Source organism: Centrocercus urophasianus, unplaced genomic scaffold (genome assembly GCF_019232065.1).
Source record: "Centrocercus urophasianus isolate 14NV4802_14NV808 unplaced genomic scaffold, USGS_Curo_1.0 seq_28, whole genome shotgun sequence".
Taxonomy (NCBI): domain Eukaryota; kingdom Metazoa; phylum Chordata; class Aves; order Galliformes; family Phasianidae; genus Centrocercus; species Centrocercus urophasianus.
In genome coordinates, this window is record NW_024884844.1 from 14145887 (window position 1) to 14168172 (window position 22286).

General features: G+C 46.8%; 1 protein-coding gene across 5 annotated transcripts in view; it reads right to left on the bottom strand.

Moving 5' to 3' along the window:
- Window positions 1-5848: 5848 nt before the first annotated feature.
- ACVR1 (activin A receptor type 1) overlaps window positions 5849-22286 on the bottom strand; it is a 30152-nt gene continuing 13714 nt past the window's right edge. For all 5 annotated transcript variants that reach the window (XM_042827267.1, XM_042827264.1, XM_042827263.1 and 2 more), the window contains exons 5-10: window positions 20107-20206; window positions 17417-17563; window positions 15137-15412; window positions 12167-12364; window positions 7820-7950; window positions 5849-7111 (exon numbers count right to left, since the gene is read on the bottom strand). In XM_042827267.1, the coding sequence (XP_042683201.1) occupies window positions 6977-7111; window positions 7820-7950; window positions 12167-12364; window positions 15137-15412; window positions 17417-17563; window positions 20107-20206 (987 nt within the window). In that variant the 3' untranslated portion in view covers window positions 5849-6976. The remainder of the gene's footprint in view (window positions 7112-7819; window positions 7951-12166; window positions 12365-15136; window positions 15413-17416; window positions 17564-20106; window positions 20207-22286) is intronic.

The window sequence follows — 22286 nt, forward strand, 5'->3', positions numbered from 1 at the left end:
CCAGTAGAGCAAACAGAGTGTATTTGTTGGATTCAGTGCTGCAGGTTTGTTCCCTTAATTTCATCATGGACTCACCTGGATTAATGCTCAGATTAACATTATTTGGTTTCAGTGCTTCTTCAAGAGCGCTCTGTCACAAGAAATGTCGCTTGACTGAATACTTTTAGAAAGACTATGAATTAACCTCTACAAAACAAAACTTAAGATACAGAAAAGACAAAATCCAAAACGTCCAGAATTGCATAGCCAGTGGCTGAGACCAAAAATAGTTGCTCTCCTACAGTTCCACCCTACAAGCACAGTTTATAGACAGAAATTTACTCTGCACATGCAAGCAGTCGATATTCTTGAGAACTGCACTGTCACAGAGGTAAGGGTAAGAAGTGACTTAATACCACGCTTTGGGTTTGTTATGTAACTGCCAGGTTCCATACAACATCTCCCACATAACTCTGGTGGTGGCGCCTGGCAGCGATGCACCAAACCAAAGCCATCAGACTGAGATGGGGCACAAGGATTTGAGGTCCCTTCCCTCAGACATCAGTGAGAGCACGGCGCGATGCGAGCCGCGTTGTGACGGCACCACACGAGGCTGAGCTGCAAAACCAAGAGGACAACTTAAAAGCAGGCAGGTGTGGGTGCTGCCCTTCATTGGCTCTGCACGAGGTCCTCCAGCAGTGCCACCCAGGACAGCCCTGTTCACCATTGCTGATAGAGGAGGGCCCACCGCGCAGCGGCCCTGAGCAGCACCAGCTTCCCAGAACTGAAGGAACTGACCTGAAATCCCAGCACCTCCGGGCTCCTGATTTCCAGGGCAGCTCTCATCTCCTAACATTGGTTCAATATAGTTCCAGGTTTGAAACTGGTTCCAGGCCAAGAGGCTCACTGCAAATCTGCTCACAGCTGAACGTGCTCCATTTCAGAGCACTTTTATCCCCACGTTGTGATGAGGGCAGATTTGCACCGGGAGCAGCAGAGGAGCAGCCGACTGAAAGCAGAACAACTTCCAGCAGGAAGCACTCAGATGAGAAATCCTCATTTCATGGTAACAGCAGAACACCACGGCATGACAAGAGTTAGGGGCTGTCTGTCTGCAAAGGCACAAGCAGCCCGGAGCTGCCCTGCTCATACCTGCAGGGCTGCTGGGATCACTGCAGGAGCTGCCCCTTCCCCAGCGCTGAGGCTGACACTGCAGCCCAGTGGAGCTGCCTGGCCAGGTGGCACTGCTGTCTGCAGCCAGGATGCAAAGCACTCAATGCTGTGCTACAGAAAATACTTCCATTCCACTGAAATTGTTTTCTCTTCTGCCACAAAATGAGCTCTGTTCCAACATGACATCTACAAAACCAATGGCACAGAACCCCACACAGGATGGGGTAAGTTATTTTTAATGCACTGCTGAGAGAAAACGCGCAGAAAAGAAAAATATGGGAGAGAGTTCTGGGGAGAAATCAAACAGCTCTGAGGTTTTGTGCTGGGCTTTGGATTGCTGGCTTTTTGGGGTTGTTTATTTTCGAACAAACAATATGGTTTAAGACTAATTAACAGCTTGGAGACATAATATATATATATTTAGATATAAGTTTTTCACACACAGGGTGGTGAAGCACTGGAACCGGCTGCCCAAGGAGGCTGTGGATGCCCCATCCCTGCAGGCATTCAAGGCCAGGCTGGATGTGGCTCTGGGCAGCCTGGGCTGCTGGTTGGTGACCTGCACACAGCAGGGGGTTGGAACTGATGAGCACTGTGGGCCTTTGCAACCCAGGCCATTCTAGGATTCTACGGTAAAAAAGGCTTTATAGAACCCCAGCAGGGCAAAGTGCTGACAGACTGAGCGCCCTAAAGAAGTGCAGCCCTGCCTCTTTAAGCAGTGCCACCAATAGCTGTGTGTGAAGTGGAGGCTTTTCTTTGGGACTGGGGTGCACAGCTGTTGGAAAATAGAAGTTCTGAGGCTGCTGACCCACGTCACTACGGGCAGTTTGTTAATCAATGGCCAGGTTTTATAAAATAGAGGTTTTGTATCAGAACAGGAATAAGGCTCTGGTGTATGTGTTAGCACAGCTCTCTGTCTGGCTTTTTCATGCATCAAATGACAACGCTGCTGCTGTTATCTATTTTAACCCTGATCTGTAATACTCCTAACGCTGCATGTCTTCAAAACACACTTACGACCTTTTGCTTCCATGTCAGCTACTAAAAATTAATCGTCTGGACATTCCACACGTTACTGTATTTTGTGGTCTAAGATGCCTGCATGATTTGGAATAATGCCTTTCAAATCACCCCTGGGGTCTGAAACTTTGGAAGGCTTCATGGAAATAAATATATCAGAATTGTTGTAATTATTATTGATACAAAATTACAAACTGTGCCATTGCAGAGCTGCTTTGAAACAGAACTAAGAACCAGCCAACCCAACACCGCTGTTTTCTCAGCCCTTCTCTCCCCTCAGCTCCCCATTCTTGTTTGTTCCCACTCTAACCCAGTCACTGCTCAGGAGGCACTCAGAGCTGCTACCCTACAAAAGGCAGCCCGCTGCTGGAGCAATAGCAAACAGCCTCGTGACAAAACTGCTGCTCTGAACATTGGCCTTTTCTTGTTTTCTGAAGATTACCAGCGTTGCTTTACTCTGAAGGCATCAGTGTGGCAAGCTGTTTGAGATGCAGTAAAAGGGGGAAATGCTGCGGCCTGAATTTAAATTGCACTGCTGGGACTTAAAAGCGAGGCTCACTCAGCACAGAGGTGGAGATGCTGGGTGCCCACCCTGCTGCCAGCCGGGGTCTGGGGACGGGGACACGGCAGCCCCTGCTGTGCTGAGGCAGTAGGGGCTGGGAGATGCCCAGAATCACAGAAGGAACTTTTAAAGTCTCATCCAACCCAACCGTTCCACGGTTCTATGATCTTCAAGGTCCCTTCTGGCACCACTACCCACGGTTCTATGATTTCTGAGGTCCCCTCCACCCGACCATCCTAGTGCTCTATGATACGATACCTGCTATCGCTGATCTCTCACCCTCTGTCCTCATCAGACCTCTGACACACCAAACGCCAGTGGGAACACGAGCCCACCAAACAGAGGATGAGAATAAAGAACAAAGATCCTACTCTGAGGCACCGTGGTGCAGACGTGCTCCCAGGCGGGATGTCTGCACGGCATGGCTCACAGGGGACCGAAACAGCGTATCTGAGGGATGTAAGGGCCTCTGGAAAGGGGTAACACCGTGAAAGCATTTACCAACTGGAAGTACTTCTGGGGTTGGCGGGGAAACAAGAATTCTGTTCTGTAGTTTGTTTTGTTCCGCACCAGGACAAAACCGATGGGACTCCAGCGCGAGCAGAACGAAGCAAAGCACGCAGACAGCGCCGGGCAGCGCCGCGCACACGGCCGGCTCTGCGCCGTCCTGCTTCGCTCCCTCAGAGCTCCCAGGAATCCGCACAGCTGCCGTCAGAGCGACGTCCGCGGAACGGCACCGCTCTGAGAGCGACGGGGAAAAGACTCCGAGGATTCCCGGCCGTTCCGGGCACCGTCGCAGCGCGGAGCTCCGCCGGGCACCGCCAGAGCCGCGCTGCAGGACGCTTTTAGCACACAAATGAGATGATCGCTGACCCAAATCCCAGCCTGACGTCACCCTCAGCGCGGGGCGGAGCGGACCGACGAGAGAAGGGAATCGCGCAGCGGAAAGCGGCGTCCCACGAGCGGAGCAGCATCAGCTCCCCGGCGGCAGCTCCGCGCCCGGCACTGCAGGCACCGCCTCCGAAACGGTTTGGGATTTTCCTTCCAAGTGGGGACAAAGCGCACACGTTATTCCCGGTTGGGAGCTTGTGTCACAGCTCAGCGCTGCTGCGGTGGTCCCAAAGCTCTTTTCTACCTTCACGGCTCTGCGATTCCGCTTTGCGCAGCCCGTGCCGAAGCGCAGCACCTCTTCGTGCCGCCGCTGCGCCGCACAGGTCAGGCCGTGGAGCTTTGCGTTGATGCCCCGCGTTGCTCGTTCTCACACACCGGCCCTTCCCGTGCCCGCGGCCGGGCCATCGCCATAGTAATAAATGGCACAACGCGCTGTGTGCGTATCAGCGCTCCAAATCCCTTTACGGGAGGAACAGAGGAACACCCATTACCAAGCACACGGGAGAAGCACAGTGTGTGCTGGGGGAGGTGCTGGCCTGAGACGCTGCACTGGAGGCTCCGAGCTGTATCACCCCCATCCCCCGCAGTCTTAACAGCACCAGCAGCATCTCCCCTCTGCTCCGACCCTCAGCAATGACCCACACCCAGCACTGAGCTCTTCCTCCTTGGATCCTGCTCCAAACCCCCACTTCTGCACATTTGGAAGCACGGCTGTACTCCCTGCCCCCCCTGCAGCTGGGTGTTGGGGACACACAGCACTGACCCATCTCTTCTCACCGTTGATCCCCACGCAGAGAGCTTCTCCTGATGCAAGTCTGAAGGTCCACCAATGAAAATGATAGCTGACATTTCACAAAGCGTAGACCAAAACCACCTCATCTGCAGGGCATGCAGGTGGGTTTGCTCAGCAGCAGCCCTGGGCAGCTCCACAGGCTGAAGGAAGCTTCCAGCAGCAGCTCCAACCACAGGGGCTCACTCTGGCACAGCCAGTGCCTGGCACTGAACAAGATTTTTAAAAATTAATTAAAAAATAATTTATTTTAACCCTGGCAGCAGCTTGCTTGGATAATCTCTACCTAAGCCTGAATAAATGAGTGGTTACTGAGCTTTTTCTGGCTTGTTTTTCCATAGCAGGTTACCCCTGCTCTGCTGACAGGGAAGGCCCACGCTCCAGGCTTATCACACTGCAGCTCTCCCATCCAGGACGGCCCACCCACACTCAGAGGACAGCAGAGCTCTGCCACAGATGCACGTGGCAACACGTGTGCACCAGGCAACAAGAACTAAGGAGCCTCGGGCAACAGCTGGTACCAGAAAGCATCGCTAGCACTGCTGATCTTGGTTGAGATGCTCCCTGTTACCTCCATTCATACCCTATTGCTCCATTCGCATCCCATCTCCAGTCCAACAGACTGATTTCCTCCCCAGCTGCAGTTGTTTGACAGCCCACCTGGCACACATCGAACACCCAGACCAATTCAAGGCAAACCAGAGCACACTCAGCCAACAGAGCCTTTGACTTCCTATTAAGAAAAATCAGATCCCACATTTTGGCAGCAGCAGCATTAGATCTGCTCAGATCCTCACCAGGAATAATTACCAGATCCAGTGACTGGTGGCCACTGGTGACTGCAGGCTGTCACACCAGGCCAGCCCCCAGCCCAACGGGGCACAGCACCCAACGAGAGGCAGTGCCAAGTTCAAACAGCAGGAACCAAGGACACACCACACCATGCAGGGCAGCGGAGATGGGGCCGAGGAGGAGGAATCGCAGAGAAACAGGAGAGTGGGATCTGCTGGGCACACAGCAAAGAAGGGAACTCTGACAACTGCGAATCCAGAGGTGTCACGGCATAACGGACGTGTTTTCAGCTCCTGGGATCGTCTGCAGGATCTCAAGGCCCTGAACGAGGGAGCTCCCAACAGACAACAGCACACGCACCGACCGGCTGCCGCTCTGCACGCAGCGAGATGGGGGAAGCAGCCGGGCAGGGCTCTGCAGGAGCACAGCTGGGCTCCCCCCGCTCAGCTGCAGGGACCTGGGGGCGGCTCCTGCAGGACGTGCCTGTGAGCCTGCCCAGCAGCAGCACACAGCAACTGCCGAGCCTCAGCTGCTCCGAGCTCAGCCCTGCACCGCCGGCCCAGCGCACCTACCTGTGAGCACAGCCCTGCTGCAGCAGCACGCGTGGCTAAGAGGCAGGAAGAGAACTGAAACGCCTTCGCTTGACTTGAAAACATTCTATTTAATTTATACAAATAACTACTAAATAGAAAAAGTAGATTAAAACAAAATAGTTATTTTTCTGGCAGAGTTTAAATGCATATTATATAGCTTAGAAGAAATAAAATGCATTCTCCCCACAGCATTCATGACCTAAAGTTCTAGTTAATTCCTCCGCTGCTTTCCTCCTCTAGCTCGGTAAGATACTGGACACGCTGTCCTGTGAGTAATGGCTATATATATGTTCCATATTTGAACTGAAAAATATGTTACAGACCACACACCTACAAATGTGAAGCACTTAAGATGTGACTATTGAGTTGTAATAAGATAATACAGAAAACAATTTATGCTTCAGGTTATATCGTGTTACAAAAACGTTTGTGTAAAATCATGAAAGAGGCCACATAAAAATAAGCTTTAACTTTATGCACTCACTGTACAGTTTAAAAACTGGCAAGTGCACTGTAATAAATAATTTGCAAGTTTTGTATAAACGAGAAATTCCTAATGTTCAGCATTATTGTAAACATCAGTACACGTAAAATGCAGCTAAAATCTGACGGTTACGTTTTCTTTCCTTTGTCCAAATTCTTTTCCTATTATTCAGGCATGGATCAACGCAGTTTACAGCCAATTGTGTTTTTGGCAAGTCACGTCATTAAAATTAACAGTGACAGTGCAAGTAAGGAATGCAAAGAATTCCTAGTGCAATAAAGAAGAGAAGCACAGGCAATATTGCTGATTAAAATTACCACTTCCGCGTGTTCACCCTGGGAGTGATTAGGAGAATTTAAAAATAAAAGGAAAAAAACGGGAGGGGGGGAAGCTGTTCAAAGCCATTATTTAATGCCCTGATCTCGTCTTAGGATTTCTCTGTCTTCCTTCAGGCCACTACCTTTGCAACAGTACATCCAGCATGAGTCTTTATAGCTTGACCGTTTGTGAAATGCCCATCGCAGTCACTGAGCAAAGTCCGTATGGTGCCGGTGTCTCCCAGGCGGACGGCTTGGTAGGAGCTGCTGCCTCTGGAAGAAGCCACGTGGGGACCGATGACATGAGCTGCCTGGCCGGGCTGCCTCTGAGCCAGACAGGTGCCTTCCTGTCAGGAAAGCACCACAAGAAGAAGGTCAACAGTCAGCTTTCAGTTTATCTAAGGAATTGTCAATTTTGGTCAAAGTCTTTTTGATTCGCAGGGCTGTTAGTCTTGCTGATGGATTCTGATACCAGCATTCTTTCATCAACTTGGCAAGAGATGTTAACGTCTGGAAAAGAATAAGAACAAAACACACACGTGAGTACGCAAATCACAGTCCAGAGCAGCAACAGATTGGGCTGCTGGGCCCTAACACGGCGTGGCTTTACTACCTTACACATCACCCGTTAAGTATTTCAAATACATGAGCTTTGAGTGTTGAAAAATAGGAGTTTGATAATTAAAGAGAAGAAGTGACAAGACAATGGCAGACTGCAGTGTCAAAGCACCGTAATTTTAGAATAGCAGTCTGAGGGGTCTGGTCTGACTGGGATGAAGGAAAACTTCAGCAGCAGCCTTTCAGAGAGAACAGTCCCTTATCACGTAGGTGGGGGTGGTGCGGTGTAGAAATCAGAACTTTGTTCCAAGTCTGTATGCTTATGAGCCACAGAAAGGCCTAACAGGCTGCATTTCCCCTACGTGTATACACCCTTGGAAAGTGAGTAATAACAAAGGGGGAGTCGTGTGAAAACAAGTATTAATTCTTATTACTGGAGGGCCAGTGTGAGAATAGCTCAGATTTAACAGAATGCTCAATTCTTCTTCCTTCTGCAACATCAAGGTCCACACCTACGTGTCTGAAACCTATATGGGTAATTCTCCTGGCAAGTAGCACTGAGATCATCTCAGCTTCGGGTGGCTATGGCAGCAGATTGCACGGCTTCAGTTCAGAAACGGGGTCGGCTTCTACAAACCATACGCAGGAACGTCCACTTACAGGGTCTGAGAACCACCTGTTGGGAATGTTTGGCCTTTGCTGATCTACACAGACCACTTTCCTCATGTCTTCAAAACTGGGATCATTTGGAACCAGGTCATAAAATGGTGGTTTATAGTCTTCTACAATACCTGGTGAGATACAAACAAGAGAGGCATCATTAAACGGCTGTCAGTGAAAGAGCACCTCTGCAAAGCCAGCACACACAAACTAACTGCCTGAGAAGCACAAAAATAGTTTTAAGACTCCATGTTAAACAGTCATTAAAAACATAGGACAGCACTTACTGTCACTGAGTAAGAGTTTCTCCTACCATTCTGCAAATTAAAACCTATGTCCACTTTGGAGATGCCTGAGCCAAAGTAAGAGGTAAAATTCACTTGCTGGAAAGTCATCTTCCATAAGGCATGGAGGTTTACAGGATACCAGAAAACTGAGATTTCTACTAGAACAGCATCAAATTTCCACATCTGCACTGTTGTTTTCAATGGGTTTGACACACTTTGCATTGCTTCACGCATCATGAAAGAGTCCAGCAAGGATGTCAGCATCTACAGGCCCTCATGCTGCTGCTTCACATAAAATCATTTCTTCTACAACACAGTAAAATGCTTAGGATAAGTGGCGCCACATATCCTCAGGTATAGGCTTTGCTGTGGTATCTGAATGCATTTTCTGCCTTGAAAAGTGAGCAAACAAGAAGTTGTGTCTCTGCTTCGTCCCCCAGGTTACATAAGAGCAGCAGGCTAAAAGACTTTTGCCTACTCACTACGGCATGCGTGCAGCACTGCTGCTGTTGTGGATTAAGCTCACCAATGATCTAGGGAGCTCAGCTTTCTTTGGAAATCAATTTAAAAACTGGTGTTTCAAGTCAGGCACTTGGACCAGCAGCTTGGAGAAATACTGAGCAAATGAAGTCCTCTGTGTACAGTGGAAGTGTGGACAGAATGAAGCTAAAACTGCTGTTTAGCAGCCTGGCAGCTGGCCTATAATCAGATACACATGAAATTCAGGACATTTTTTATTACTTCAGACACACCTGAGTAGAAAAACAGTTCTCAGAAGCTTTGCTACAGCGCTTGGGATTTAATGCTCTTGTTCTACTGGAGACTAAGACTGAACTCACACAGACACTCTGTAAAAGCCTGTAAATCTGCCTGTGGGGACTGGACTTCAGCAAATCCTAGCTCACACAGGAGACAGCTCAAAGACCTGGCTACCCAAGGGATGCTCCAGAACAGAGCCACTGACAGCCACAGGTTTGCCACGTGGACTCACAACAAGCTATGCGTGCCATGTGTGCCACGTTCCATTTCCAAGCAACTTCTAACTACATCTACTGAACGTCACCTAGAGGGCTGAACTCTTGGTCACATCCTCCTCCTGCATACTCCCAGAACACAAAATGAAGTCTGTGAGAATTCAAGAACACAAATAAGCTCTTTTGCATCAGTATCATTTGAAATGGAAGCACAGAGACAGCAGTGGTTTCACACCATTCACACGCAAACCCTCAGAGCTACACGGCGCAGTCCTGGAGGCGCAGCCAGTGCCATTACGACACCGACAGACCATCACTGAACAAGCCCAGCTCTATTTCAGCTTCCTACACTCACGGAGGCATTCCAACAAGAGAACACACAGGTGGCTGAGGTACGGCACAGTATTAGAACACAAAGTGAAGTCCTGCCTTACTCCAACAGTCACTGGAGCGCTCTGATCCCCCAGGGACGGCTGCTGGCTGCAGCAGCAGCAGGCTGGCACAGGCACTGAGTGCCACCTCTCACCCACACGCCTCCTCCCAGCAAGATGGCCATCCTGAACTGTGACACGCTTCCCTTTCCACTTCCAGAGGAAAGGAAATGAACCTCTGACCACAGGAGGCCCCGAAGTCATTAAGCACAACCTACAGCTTGCCATTTTCGGGACAGCCTTAATGACTTCTGTCACTGACAATACCCTACGCTTTTCTCTCTGGAGGAGCTGGTTTTTGCTAACCAAATGCAGTGCAACTCACACAGAGCAGCAGTTTTTTCCACTTTTATCCTTTCTTACTTACATGAAGGCTTATCTTGTGTGCAGAAGCGTACTGCTGGAGCAGTGTAGGACCTCTGCAAACCCCCAGGCTGCAAGTACAGCCCCGCGGGCACAGCGCTGACCACGTGCCATTGAGCAGCAGCCCTTCCAAGCTTGGTGTCTCACATCAAACATGACCACATTATTGCAAATGACAGCTAAGACCTAAGGAACAGACTGCACTGCAGAGGAAGCACATTCCACAGCTGTGAGTAACCACTGCTCTATTGACATAGAGTGAAACACCACTGGGGGGCTCAAATCACATTTATGTACAGTGAGAATCGCTGAGGGGCTCCTGCTGCAGCACAAGGACAGCACACAAGCACTCTTGGTTGTGGAGAAGTTTCATAATGTTCTCCTCCTCCTGCTAAACCACAGCAGAAAAGCATTGAGAATCATGATGTTGCCTTGTAGACCAAAGAAAAGCAACAGATTTATGGTTCAAATCACAACAACCTTGAGTTCTCCAGGAATGAATATACTTAGGCTGAAATGGAGCAGATTTCAAGTTCACACCAAGCAATAGATGGCAAGCATCCTTCCTCCTAGGACAAAGAGCAAAGCCCTATCATCACATACACCAGGCACACCTGCCCCATGCTCACCTCACATCTTATTACTCAGTTCACATGAACCCTGCTGCCTCCATCTTTGCAAGCTCACTTCAAGTACCAAAGTCTTGTTACAGACCAGACAGGGTTATCTGATGAATTCCACCCAGTCAATCACTTGGATTTCTGAGAGAAAATGTTTACTTCACCTCAAACCAGTGCAAGGAAATGTAATCACTTTCAAGCAACAGCCCGGAATACAGAACAATGGAAGTAAGTACAGCTGAGTTCGTACCACTGCTGCCTCCAACTTCAGACTCACTGGCAAGACTAATGCCACGAGGTACCCACATTACTGTTACAAGAGCTCCCATGGCAGCACCAACCTCGGCCCGAAGTAAATTCCCAAAGCCTTTCCTTATCTTCTTCGTAGGTTTGCAGTCTGTGCTGAGCTTTCTGCTATCTTAGTTAAGCTGCCAGCACAATCCAAACCCGCTAGTTCAACATTAGCTCAGGTAGGTCTCCTGTGAACTGCTGTTACTGCAACTGCATGTATAAATACACATCTCAGCACGGGAACGTTTAGATATGTACCATTACACAGAACTTTCATTTTAAGAGGTAATCAACATAGGACTGTATGTGTTATCTACCAAATACACACAAAGTATATTAAAAATATAGTTACTGATTAAAAAAAGAAGAGCAGGACCTCTGAAGCCACTCAATTACCCTGATCTTATGCTCTAGGAGAGATTCCATTCTAGGTCACTTGAGAAGCGGAGAAGTAGCATCTAGGCTCATAAGGAGGCTTAAACAAGCCCATGCCTGAGCCTACCTTTGAGTTTCGGTATCTGCAAGGCAGCTTTGTTCAGGCAGCTTATCAGCATCCCAGAGAGGAAAGGCAGAGAGGAGATGATGCAGGGGAACATCACGAGGCACATACCTGGCCTTTCACTGGCACGTGGGCCAGGCTTTGTTACACTGGATGAGCTACCAGCAGTCTTCACCATCACACCTCACAGCAGCCCACCTCTGAACACCCACTGCTCATTCATACCTCATTCTCTCCAATAAAATCACTCATTCTCTCTCCTTTGGCTCTTGGCAAAGTCCTTTGGGAACAAAACAAGGTCCAAAAACCAGACAGGACTTCTGAGTGACAAGGAATCACATCAGCAGATACCCAGCTTCAGGGTCTTTACATTCAGACTCCCTTGCCAATGAAATAATGTAATGCTGTGTGCTACAAAACAGAACTGTACTCTGACCAAAGCTCTGGGAGTGGTTCACTTGGTATAGCAAGAGCATCCTTGAATTCCAATTGTTTCACTTCTTAACTTTCTACATTTTCCTCCTCTTTAGGTTCTTTAGGTTTTGTTGTGTAAACAGACACCCAAAAGCGTTCACTGTGATTTAATGGCACATACAAAAGGTCACAGATTCCACGGCCTAAGATTTTAGTTTAGTTGACTATCTGACAAAATATTCCTCGTCATTATTTAGGATTCAGAAGGGACCCCTTTTTCCCCCCTCCACATTACGTTCCGGTGCCCAGCTTACCGGCAGCTTCAAAGGAGGCAGCAACGTGCCAAGAACAAGCAGGCTTGGAGGTGCAGTATTTTGCTGCACCCCCCGTGCATCTCAGTGGCAGATTCTCCGCAGCCAGTTATTTGCCTAACACACTGCAAACACGACAGGGGTCCCAAACACCTACCATTGCTAACCATGCGCCGAGCCACCTCCCACAGGACCAGCCCGAAGGCCCAGATGTCGACCCTCTTGTAGGAGTCGAAGCAGTCAGCCTGGATGGTTTCGTCCAACACCTCCGGCGCCATGTAGCGTTTGGTGCCCACTCGGGGGTTGTTCCCCACATCCAACTGGTTCGTGCTTTGGGAGTGCATGACTGCGAGGCCTGGACAACAGAGAAGAACTGTTGAACCCCTTCGGAAGCAGACATTAAAAGTTACACGTCAGGAGCGACACCCAGCAGACAGCTCATTAAAAAGAAGGAACTCAGAGTCCAGCTGTCTGAAGACCAACTGGGTCAGTTCCACAGCAGCCCTCAATAACAGCCTCGTGTCCACAGTCTCAGTAATCCCTCAGGAGGTACTGATCTATTAGACACGCTATTGCACGGCTCTAAAATGCTGTTATTATAAGAACTAAATGTTTTGCAGCCACTGGATGTCACCGGCGCTCTAGGCACGTATACACACAAGGCTGGGCAGCTGTTACTGAGAAGAAAACAATTCTACCCAGCATTCAAATTTATTTATAGAACTTTTGGGTAGGTGGATGCATCTGAGCTGTGGGAGAAGAGAAGAAAAACACTGCATGACAGATATACACAAGTTAAAAAATAAAGCTGGAAAATAAAAGCCACCGTATTTGTAGTATCTTGAAAAATAAACATCCTCAAGTGATCCAAAATGAGTCAGCCAAAACCACTCTACCAGGCTTCTACTAATTACCAAACATTTAAGCAAAGAACATTATGTGAGGGTCTAATTTACTGTAAATTCGGAAACGCACAAAGTACTCATTTTGCCATGGTAAACAGCCAGCACTGCAAATTGAGCAGCTACAGGTGCATGACATAACTAAGCAATAGAAAAGGCACGGACTCCTGGTTTTCCTCAGCAACTCCTTACTATTTCCATTTAACACGACTGTTTTAGATGGAACTAAGAAGCCCTTACTTCAGGCCCAAAAAACATCAGCTCACCTGCCATTCATTTTACTTTTTTTCCTTACCAAAAGAATAATCTGTACTTCACAGGAACAAAAATCTGGAAAATCCTCTCCTGCAATTCAAGCGACTTCAGACTGCTAAGAAAACGCTCCTGGCACCTTGAGAAAGATGCTGTCTACTGACTGCCCCATTGCCACTCAGAGAAGGAGCTGAACAGCCTATCCTCCAGATAAAAATCATTTTTGTCCTAGTTGTTTTTTTCTTTTCTCTTCAGATCTCACACACTGGAAACAGAGGTTAGAAAACAAATTTCCTGGCAACCTCTACACACGTCAAGACTCTGGAGGACACTGGTAAAATTCATAATGTTCCATCCAAATAGGGCAAAACAGATTCAATAGATTGATGGGTCAAAGTTTGGGGCTGAGGGATGCGAGTCAGCATCCAGTACACCATAAACTGAGAACGTGTTGCAATCATGTCAGGAGACAGCCATGTTGTAATCAGTCCTCATCACAGTGACATCTGTGCTGCTCAGAAGACAGACATCGCACTGCTTCGCTTCCCCTTCACCACAGCACACCCCACTGCACGTTTAAACCAAGCGAGCTCTTACTGTAAGATACCAACCCTCTGAAAAACAAAAAGTGCCAGGGAAAAAATGGAAAAAATGATGGAACACACTGACATTCAGGTCGCCAAAAGAATCACTGTTACTATGCTGGGATATTTCCAGGAACAGAAATTGAGTAGATGTGTTCTGTCAGTACTCTTCATACCTTCCTTACAAATACAAGTTCTTGTCTCAAGCTGAGGTTCACTGCTCAGTGTGAAGGGAGGAGTTCAGTAAGAGGAGAGCTGAGCTTTTTCTTAATTTTAATTTTTGCATAAGCTTTACACCACAGTTTTATAAAGTTGCATACGTGATCTACGACCATGTACGAGAACTGCTTTATAAAGTAGAATAGATCAATTACAGGGCAGAGCTTTCTCAGGCCTAACAGCACTGACAGACTGAAGCAACACTGACATCTGTCCTTGAACTTCACGAGAGCTTTTGCATAGCTAGGACATACTTGCTAACTCTCCTCCTTATACATAAGAAACAAACAAACAAAAAAAAAGCATGACAAATTCATGCCTGCACTTTTAAACATTTAAAATGTAGGTATTTTACCATCACAAAAGTTATTCAGGAAATGTTTATGACTGTCCTTGCTCAGAGAATCCCTCTGATTTTTAAGGCTTCCAGGTAAACCATAGTATGACTTGGGTTGGGGGGACCTGGTAGATCACCCAGTGGATTTCACTTGGTTAGTGTAGTGTTGATCAATGCCAGGACGTGCTGGCTCATGGTACGAACATGAATCAAGAGCCAGTCCCCGCAGCTCTGTTTTTCAACATACAGCTCTATGTTTTACTAACTATTCCTCTGCAATTTTTGATAGGCCACGACTCTCCAATGCTTCTCTCTTCTGTTTATAAAAAAAACAAAAGCATTTTGCAGACAGCCCTGCTGGTGTGAGCACTGCCGCAGCCATCCCACCAGCCTGACGCCTCAAGCCAGCTGTTGTGGAGGGCTCTGTCCTCGACTGAGTTACCTGGGCAAAAAGCACAACTGGACAGGCATCTTGGAGACCTACAGGCTTGGAATAGTGAGCACACAAACAGAAGGGCACTTGAAGGATCAGAAATGATGTGAACCATTGCAACCGCTGCCCACGTAGATCTGTGAGTGGCATCCAGCAACAGAAGACCAAGACAAATCCAAAACGTTCCATCTGTTTGTGAACTCTGCCCTGGGCCTTGGAGCCATGCAGCTGCACAGCAGCATCTCTAAGTTAGAAGTGCCACCTAGCGGCTGCCAGACCTTCAGGGCAACATCAATAATTCTCACACTGAGTTTCCTTCAAGGCTATTTGAGGTAGGAGTTATCCAATATATTTGGCTGCTGCAGGAACACAGAGTGCATTAGCACTGAAATGAACTCACCCAAGTCTGCTATGCAGCACTGTCCATTTTTCTTAACGAGGATATTTTTGCTCTTCAAGTCCCGATGAGAAATGGCAGGCTTCCCCTGCGTTCCAAATATCTCTATGTGCAAATGTGCAAGGCCACTGGCTATGGACAGTACTATCCGCAGGCAGCTGACAGTGTCCAGGGTGGTGAGCTGCAGGTAGTCATACAAGGACCCCATCTCGTGGTAGTGGGTAATTAACCACAGCTGAGTGCTAGAGTTTCTGGAAGTCATATCGGATGCAATAAAACCTAGAAAAGATGGAAAAAGAGAGAAAAAAAGTGACTAAGTGACTTCCTTAAGAAAAGAACCAACACAACTAGGCCTCTTGTGCATTTTAAAACTCAACTGAACTGAAACTTGACCACCAGCATACAACACTGAAAACAGACTGCAGGTATTACCACAAGGAGAAAAACAGTTCATACGTTCTGGAACTCTAGCTCCAGTCCATGCACAAGGATGTCTTTGTACGGAGTCATGCCAAACAATTACTTGTCAGGACCATATATTTTTTGAAGTCCAAAACAAATACATTTTGTAGTCCCACGGGAAGCACCACATCCTTCAGATTGAGCAGACTGACAAAGCCCATCCCACCCCACAACCACCCCAGCCACCTGATGAGCTGCAGGCCGTGGCCACACAGCAGCCCTCACAGCTGGCACTGCTCTGTGCTGCAAGCACAGCAGGTGGCTACAGGCAGCGTGGCAGTCCCGTGAGATCTGCACTCCAAAACCAAGCTACAGCAGTTCTACTTCAACCTGCGTGCACATCACTTCTACAGTGAAGTGAGGCAGAGCACCTGAACACATCAGGGCTGTACTTAACAACTGCTTGCTAGAAGGGGACAAAGGAATTTCTCTTCTAAGCTCATGAACCTCAAGGACTGCTTCTAAAAGTATGAGTTCTTAAAACTTCACCCAAAGGTCAGGCGTTGCTCCCTTCCTGCTACCTCTGAGGTTGGGCATCAGCACACTGCTGTGCTCTCACCTGCGCTGGCCAAGAAGCAGCAGAAGCATTGCTGTCAAGCCAGAGGAACAAACTGGGTTTATTAAAAGCCTGTGTAAGACATTTGTCAGCAAGAACACCCACTGCACTCTTCTGGGAGTCAGATCTCTCCACAACACGACAATATCATAGATGACAAGTGTTTAAAGCCAGCAAATTTGACAGTCATCAAGACAGATGAAACACTAAGAGAGGAACATGGGAAACATGTAATGTAATTTCAGTCAAGTTCCTTGCTCTCTGGGAAAGTTCAACAATTCACATCTCAGGAGTTCACCAAATTATTTATGTAGTAACAAAGGAATTGCTTCAGGAAACATTAGAGCAGCATCTAGCAGAGTGAGCCACAGAGCCAAGGAATATTCTCAGACAGGAAAGATGAAGGAGCCCCAGTAAAAATGTCTGACGACAGACTGTGGGTGAGGTAAGGCAGCGAGCAGAAGACAAGGTGTTGCTTTTATTTGTAAAGGTGACTCCCCAGCAGAGAAGCCTGTGTCCAGCTGAATAAAAACAGCTTCAGCCACAGCTGATAGCATCAAAAGCCCTTTTTACCTAAGCTCTTGGACTCAACACACATGCTCAAAGGATGCACAAGATTAGAAATCATCACTCTTGACTATTCACAGGGAAATGAAATAAAGGGCAACCATAACCAAAGTTAAACCCCACAGATTCACAAGTTTGACTTAAGCTCTGAGTAGAACAATCAAATTTAACAAAAAATAAACTCTGCTACGAGTCCATTTATTCAGGCACAAGGGAAAAGAGAAACTCCTCCCCACTCATTCTACTCTCAGTCCTCCCAGGTAAACTCAAGTTGTAACACCAGACTCACCAGAACCTCTTCACCTATACATTGCACAACACTCTTCCTCACCATTTCACCTCCCTGCAAGAACTGCTGCAAGGCTGAACTCTCAGCAGGAGGGGCCGTGGCACCTCCTTCCCTCTCTACATGCTATAGTGCCAACAATCAATTAATCCACTTGACTGTTTCGTGCCAGAGCATTTCTGCAGGACAATGAAGCACAGTTGCTGGGACACTTCCTCCATTTATGGGACTCAGACTTCAGCACCTTCCTGAAAGTCCCTCTGCTTAAAATTCCCTTCAACCACTGAATACAAACACAAGAGTTAGCTCCTGAGAACTGCGAGATGTAAAGTAGCACAGAACTGTCACATAAGTCAACTGTTTGGTTAACTTACCTTCATGTCAACTATGTGAATACAATTATTCTACTTACCTAAAATATTTTCATGCCGCAGCAATACAGTGTTATACAATTCAGTTTCCCTGAACCAGGATTTTTCATCCCTAGAAGAGAAGATCTTCACAGCAACATTTTCTCCTTGCCACTGACCCCTCCAGACTTCTCCATAACGGCCCTTTCCTGGTCAGGGAGGAAACACAAAGAGCTGTGAACTAACAGTCCTCGTAGCATTAAGGACAGAAGCAGCCAAGCAGACAAAATCCACCCTCCCAAATATGGGTACTAAAGAATTAGTGCTCATCACTGCCCTTCACCTTATGTGATATTACCAGGACAACATGCAGAGACACATATGCTATTAAACCCAAGTTTCTAACAACAGCACGAGATTACTGCCAATATGCATCAGAGGTACATATGCACACACATCAAACACTGTGGGTGTCAGCTGTACCACAGCTGAACAAATCTACAGGACACGGTAAAACTTGTATTTTCTCTGCAATCTGACACATTTGCCTCTAAAATCCCCCACAACGCGTTCCTTGCAGTAATTCCTTTTCTGTTTTGTCTAGAAAGAAAACAACACGTCACACAACTCCCTGAAGTGGGGGTACCTCAGCCCCATGATGCCAGAAGCAGTCAGGGCACGAAACTGAAGAGATGAACATTGACTCTGAATTCCCACTTCTCTCAACAAAACCTACTCTCAGTCACAGCTCACTGACGACACTTCAGCACCTTGCAGAACATTTTACTACTCTACACACACAGTGTGTTCCACTGTCCCTTGTTTAGTGCTGTATGTTTAGGCTGCATGTGCTGATAAATACAGCTCTCTCCTCCTTGCACACCAGTACTGCATCCAGCGTTTGTATTGGGCAAGGAAATGATTCCACTGCCAGCAATGACAGCACTGCTGTTGCTTAAGTGACTTAGGCAATGTACTACAGGTCACTGCAGGCAATTAAAATAAACCCATGAGTTCTGAGGTTAGGAGGACAGAAAGGACACAAACACCAGGGGAAGCCTTTGTGCCTCCCTTGCAAAAGCAGTAAGCATAGCCAGGCATAAAATGGAAGGACGGCAATAAAAAACAAAGAACACTGAAGACCATCACCAAAACATCAGACACACTGTCTGCATCCCAAGCTTTCTACCCAAAAAATAATTAAACCTAAATTATTAAACACCCAGAAGCAAAGCAACATCCTGGAGAAGGTGCAATGGTAAGTTCCTGATCATCATCTCCAGCACAGCTACAACACCACAGCCTCAGTGTTCACACAACACACTCTGCTGCAATTGACAACTGTAAATACCCCAATTCTGCCCTTCGTGGCTGTGCCATTCAGTGTTCCTGAGGGACGCATACAGATCAGCTGCAGACAGATAGCCAACAGTGACATCTCAATGCTGTCACCCAGAAGAGAACTCCTGCAAAGTGCTCCCACCTGGCTCTGCCACATAGGCAAACACACACAGGCTCTGGAAATAGCACCAGCCTGTGTTACCTCAGGAGCAGGCATCAGTCCAACAAGACACACACACCTCTACACCTGACTACACACCTCTTAAAATCATTGTGCATATAATATTCTATGGCTTCTGATGAAGAGGAACTGCTCAACATGTAGACTAAGATTTAATGTCAGTGTGGACACATGCCTACTCAAGGCACGCTACAGGCCAGAAGCAAAGAAACACGGGCAAAAAGTCAGCCCAGGCTCAAGGAAAATGTAAAAGATCCTTAACATCACACTTAAAGTTCTGCAAAAAGATCAAAAGGAGTTTTAGGAAATAATTATTTACAATTACTTACACCTGGTTAAAAAAAAAATAATTACTAGAAAGAATTTCTCTTTCAGGAAGGACAGAGCAGCACCAATACATCATTGCCTGCACGCTCCCAAAGCAACCGCAGAGAAGCAGGGCACAAAATATATCAGAAGGGGCAGAAATATTTAAGTATGCCAGCAAAAACCCTTTTGAAAATACTAGTGTGAGTGGAAAGCTGCAAGGAACATTACCATGGCACCAACTGACACCCTAAGCCACAAAAAAGGGGGTTTGGCCACATGGCTGCAGAGGCCTTGCAGGAATTGAGGCAGGGTCTCCAGGTGAAAGTCAGGCTGGTGGCAGCCGCCTTCCTGTGATCCCCAGCTGCCGAGAACACTCAAAGGAATACCAGACTCCCAGGGTATTGCTTTCTGCAGCCTGAGCGTGCTTAAATTCACATTATTTGCATCTCCTCTTCTAATCACGTTTTTGTAAGTGCTATTTTAGCTACTTCACTTGCTGCTTCAGCTCCAGATCCTGGAATCCAAACAATCGTTTTCCAATTCTAAAGCCTTCTAACTGAACACCATTTACTGCTCTACAAATGTGCTAGACAGTTTCAAACTCCAAATGGCATTTGTTTCTCTTAACACACACTGCATCTAGCTTACAAGATGCCCATTCAAATGCTCCTCAATTGTATTCTCTAGCATTACCTTCCTGAAAAAAGGTCAAATTTTTCCTTATAAAGCACAGATGATATTTGCTGTCTTCTGCATAGATCTGAAAGGATGATCCCACTTTCAAAGCAGAAATGCATTCTGTAAGCTGAAGCATGAAAAGTTTCATAAGCACAACTGAGGAACAATTAGGATGCCACACTGAGCTTTCTGCCTGCATCTGTTACCCAGACCCAGCACAAGGCAAACAAGATTTCTACTGACCTACACACTCCACAAGCGTGATCTGGCGAGCCACCGTTCTTTGCACCAAGAATGGAAGTCCAGAACCACTTCCAGATGTGCAGGAATGGTCCAATAAATCCTGTTCAAAAGCAAGAGCAGAATTTTACTATGTAAACTAAACTGCATTTTTTCCACTTAAATACACAAAGGTGCATCTCTTCATAAAATTGAAGCTATTGGTAGCATCAGACACATGGGGAAGTGTGGCCATGCAGAATCAGAATACACTGCAGCCACCATTTTACAGAGGGCTGGGAAACCTGCACAGGGTTTTCCGACTGCAAAGGCCACCCCAGGCATACCAGAGAAGAGAGGAACTAAAAGTTGCGTGTAACCAATTTATCTCAGAAATTTTACAGTCAACTCAGCAAGGAATAGCGAACAAATCAAGCACTGCTTCACGCTCACATTTCCTATTCTGTCCCTATCCTTTATTTTCTGTTCCAGTATCATTTTCTTCCAGACAAGCATTTGTTTATTTTAAGAGCTTGACATTTAGTGCATGTGAACCTGGATGCTCACTTGCAGCATGCAATCTATCCTGCCATCAGGCTCTGCCTCCTCTGGTTTTTCAGCAATTCATCCTTCTTAGCTCCTCATCTCAAATGTGCATTTGTCACTTATTTTAAAGAGAAACTTCCTTCCCCCTCCCCAAATCTTCTAGGCCTTGCAATAATCTGAACCGCTTCAATGAGACCTAAGTTCTCAGACACACCTTCACCTCTGTGTAATCAGCAGAAGGAGAAGCAACGTTTCTCTTGAGCCTTACCTATTTTTCCAGCTCCTTGTGGTCTCTTCCTTTTGAAGATGACTACAAGAGCACACCCATGCAAGTGGGCTTTCACTGTCTAGAGCTTAGCTTGTCTCTCAGATCTACTGACCTGGGGATCCCATATCCTCTAAGTCTGCTTTATGCATCCCCATGAATAAACATGCATTAGAAAGAGCTGCTGACAACTTCTATACTTAAAAACCCAGCCACAGATGGAGTCTGGAACAGAAACATGCAACAACTTGTTTTTCCAACAGCCTCTAACTTGTGTCTGCAGACAAACATTGGTGCCCAGCCAGGCACACGACTGAAGACAGAACAGGGAGATGCTGTCAGGGCACTGCACAAAAACAGAGGGCTCTGGGAGCAATGGCTTCCACGCATGGCTCAGGAAGGGCTGTGCTTTGCACAGCTTTCTGTTCAAAACAAACGTTAGGAAAATTCTAGTTGAACATTAAAATCCTATTAGCCTACAAAAAATGCTAATACACAGCTACTTTTACAGCTAGGACTCCTATACAGTTCTAAGTATTAGCACCTGGTTGCTCCATATTACCGGGCTTTTTTTTCTCCGTAGAAAGGAAAACAGGATTAAAAAAAACCATATGCCCAATCAACCACAAAGCATTTTCAGGAAGCTGCACTGCTGGGCTTCAACTAGATCCAGTGAAATCTCATTTCTCCTCACAATTTTTTTAGTGAGTTCTCAAGAAAAGATTGTGCAATAGTGACAGGAGACTGCTGTTTTGCTTTTCTGATGGAAACAGAGCTCATTATCTTATCTACATCAACGACTGTAAAAACAAGATCGAGGAGGCCACAGCTCTTTTATTCTGCATTAGGAAGCTCAGCTTAGGGCTGTATTTACTGCACTAGGGAGACTAATCCTAAATGCAAACAAACTTAGTGTAACAGAACCGGAGATTTAGATCCCACAGCTGACATGAAAAATCCAGAACATGAAAGACTTCCTGTGTAGGTGAACATGTACAGACAAGGAAATACCAACATCTTTATTTTTTGTTTACATCACCAGCACCAAGAGGCACAGACACCATGCTTACAGAGCTACAAGAGTTACACAGCTGTGAACAAAACGACAGCAGACCAAAACTTCACAGCCAGCAACTTCTCCAATTTCTTTTGAAAGAAAGTTTTTCAATTTATTTCTCCCAGGCTTTAACTGCCGTTTCCTTGGATCATGAAACAATAAAGAGCAAAAGGTCTGCAACTGGAATGGGAATGGTCTTGCACTGATAAGAGATAAGAGCTGGAAGACAGTGCTTACAACGATCATGTTGCATACCTGCCTAATCTGTGGGGAGCACATCAAACCGGCTCTTTTAAGGCCAAGAATCAAGCCTTCCAAGAGAGCCAAAGACATTAA